The 3,194-nt window shown below is 40.1% G+C and overlaps 1 protein-coding gene across 1 annotated transcript; it reads left to right on the top strand.

Annotated features, from left to right (window-relative positions):
• Positions 1-266: 266 nt before the first annotated feature.
• On the top strand, positions 267-2,569 carry LOC148198492 (uncharacterized). The gene is made up of 2 exons (XM_088115825.1): positions 267-2,112; positions 2,547-2,569. The coding sequence occupies exons 1-2, from the start codon at positions 267-269 to the stop codon at positions 2,567-2,569; spliced, it is 1,869 nt and encodes a 622-aa protein (XP_087971951.1).
• Positions 2,570-3,194: the final 625 nt, after the last annotated feature.

Raw genomic sequence — 3,194 nt, 5'->3', positions numbered from 1 at the left:
GACAAAATATATGAAAGTACTCTATAAAAGAGAACTTTAGTAATGTCAAAATATTGACTCCCCCAAATTTTATTTACAATGACTTAGGATGTCAGGGTCATTTCAATACTGAGGACTTCTCTTTGGATGCCCTTATTGAATGCCTATGACAATAGTGTTGAAATTGCCTTCCATGTTTGACTTCAGTAGTAATAGCTTTATTACTTATGTCACATGGAGTGTTGCTGTTTTGGCTAAGATTTTATTTGTTTGGCTTGTCACAGAACATGGCCCAATTTCCCAACCATCGTGCATGGATGTACGACCGTTGTTATAGTGGAAAGAGAGGTTTGAAGGAATCTTTTGTCATCGGAGTTGAAGAGTTCGTGGAGACGGCCCGACGATATCAATATTATGCCCTTGATGGAGGGATTCGATGTCCATGCATCAAGTGCGAATGTACAATGATTTTGAAAGATGAAGTCGTCAAAGTTCACCTTTACCAAAAAGGGTTCATGCCTAATTACACGGTTTGGACATATCATGGTGAAGAAATTCCATCGACCTCCATCGCAGCTGAAAAGCGGATTGCATCAGGTTCGAATACTATTGTACATACATCTAAGACAGATCAATTTGCCTATATGCAAGAGATGGTCGACAATGCACTTCGTCACCATGCTCAACAAGAACCAGACGATATTCATGTTGAAGAACCTCCAAATGAAACGACGCAGAGGTTTTACAATTTACTGACAGAGGCAAATCTACCTGTATTTGAAGGTTCGTCTGAGTCAAAATTGTCAGTGTGCATTAGACTCATGGTTGGGAAATCTAATTGGAACGTTCCCATTCAAGCAGTGGACTTCTATACAAAATTGATGTTAGATTTGACACCACCAAACAATTTCATGCCGAAGAACTATTACCAAGCCAAGAAATGTGTTTCAAAGTTGGGATTGGATGTGAAGAAGATTGATTGTTGTGTTAATGGATGTATGTTATTCTATGACAATGACAGTGGCAAAAATGATGCACTGTTGGTCGATTGCAAGTTTTGTGGCTCACCTCGATATCAGACAATGCATGCTGGACGGAGGCAAAAAAAACCAATTCAATTAAAGTCCATGTTCTACTTACCTATAATTCCAAGATTACAAAGATTGTTTACTTCAATGCAAACAGCAGAACACATGACATGGCATGATGGTAACAAAACTCCGGGACTTTTGCGTCATCCTTCTGATGGTGAAGCTTGGAAGCACTTCAATCGTAAACATCCATCCTTTGCTAGTGAACCGCGTAACGTCAGACTTGGTCTATGCTTTGATGGGTTTACCCCGTACATTCAGGCGTCTGCATCACCGTATTCATGTTGGCCCGTGATAGTTACCCCATACAATCTACCACCTGAGATGTGCATGACAAAGCCTTACATGTTTTTATCGTGTATAATACCAGGTCCATCTAATCCCAAATCATTGATTGATGTTTATTTGGAGCCTTTGATTGATGATTTGAAGAAGTTGTGGAATGGTGTTTGGACGTATGACGTTTCAAGGAGGCAAAATTTCCTTATGAGGGCAGCCTTGATGTGGACTATTAATGACTTCCCAGCGTACGGCATGTTATCTGGTTGGAGCACACATGGTCGATTAGCTTGTCCACATTGCATGGAACATACAAAGTCATTCCAATTGAGTCATGGCCGGAAAAGTAGTTGGTTTGACTGCCATCGACGGTTCTTGCCCATTGATCACCTCTTTAGAAGAAACAAAAAGGCATTTCGCAAAGGACAAGTTGAAACGGATATGCCCCCGCCAAAGTTGACTGGATCACATGTGTGGAGAAGAGTGAAAGACTATCCAAAAGTGACTGAATCTGGTCAGAATAGGCTAGAAGGGTTTGGGGAATGGCATAATTGGACTAAAAGAAGCATATTCTGGGAACTTCCCTATTGGAAGGACAACTTGCTAAGACACAACATCGATGTCATGCACACAGAAAAAAATTTCTTTGACAATGTCTTCAACACAGTCATGGATGTTAAAGGTAAGACAAAAGATAATGAGAAAGCAAGACAAGATTTACCTTTGTATTGTGGACGAAAAGACTTAGAGTTGAAGGCACAAGGTAACGGCCGATTATTTAAACCAAAAGCAAATTACACCATGTCAAAAGACGAGACAAGAATAGTGTGTGGATGGATCAAGGAGCTTAGAATGCCAGATGGATATGCTTCTAACCTGTCCAGATGTGCCAATGTTCAGAATGGTACTATTCAAGGGTTGAAGAGTCATGATTGTCATGTATTCATGGAGACTTTCATCCCTCTTGCGTTCAGTTGTTTGCCAATGCACGTGTTAAATCCACTGATAGAAATCAGTAACTTCTTTAAAGATTTGTGCTGCACGACACTAAAGGAAGATTCCCTTAAAAAGATGGATGAAAATATCCCGATTATTCTCTGCAAATTGGAAAGAATATTCCCTCCTGCATTCTTTGATTCAATGGAGCACATTCCAATTCATCTTGCATATGAAGCTTGGCTCGGGGGACCCGTGCAGTACAGGTGGATGTATCCCTTTGAAAGGTTTATGGGAGAATCCAAACGCTCAGTTAAAAATAAAGCTAGAGTGGAAGGCTCAATTTGTGCAGCTTACTTGCACAGAGAGACAACTTATTTTTGTTCCCATTATTTCAAGAACTTCATGTTGTCCCCCACTCATGTCAGAAATGAAATGCAATGGCAAGTTGAACCACGTGAAGGTGCATTATCAGTTTTCCGACAATCAGGCCGTCACGCTGGGAAAGAATTCACTCATTGGTTAACTGATGCTGAATTCAACTCTGCTCATGTCCATGTCTTGATCAATTGCAGTGAAGTAAAGCCGTACCTTGAGTATGTCATCATCCATCTCTAATCTATCAAACGGTTTAATTGTTATACACTAATGAATTTCATTTGTACCAGCTCATTTATTGTGGCTGAGCAAGTCGCAGAAGGAAATACTTCTGCTAGAATACACTCAGAGTTTCCCCATTGGTTTAGAAATTAGGTCCGTAGTTTTCCCTACGTTTAAAGCAAGGTTAATTTGACTATTGCTTTTATAATTTTGTTAGTTCCTTTGTAGGTTTTTAATCAGGCATTAACTCCCACGGTTCAAGAGTTAAGACATCTCTCCAATTGGCCAATGAGATGTGTCAAAGAATGG

The sequence above is a fragment of the Vigna umbellata genome, chromosome 5 (assembly GCF_029865625.1).
Source record: "Vigna umbellata cultivar VRB3 chromosome 5, Vumbellata_1.0, whole genome shotgun sequence".
NCBI classification, from domain to species: domain Eukaryota; kingdom Viridiplantae; phylum Streptophyta; class Magnoliopsida; order Fabales; family Fabaceae; genus Vigna; species Vigna umbellata.
This window is presented reverse-complemented; position numbering and strand designations above follow the sequence as displayed.

What these genes read in the sequence shown, in the direction of transcription:
- LOC148198492 (XM_088115825.1), top strand. Translation starts at nt 267, where the DNA reads ATGGCCCAATTTCCCAACCATCGTGCATGGATGTACGACCGTTGTTAT. An exon ending in CTTAGAGTTGAAGGCACAAG is followed by an intron (nt 2,113 to 2,546) that starts GTAACGGCCGAT and finishes GGACCCGTGCAG; the next exon opens with TACAGGTGGATGTATCCCTT.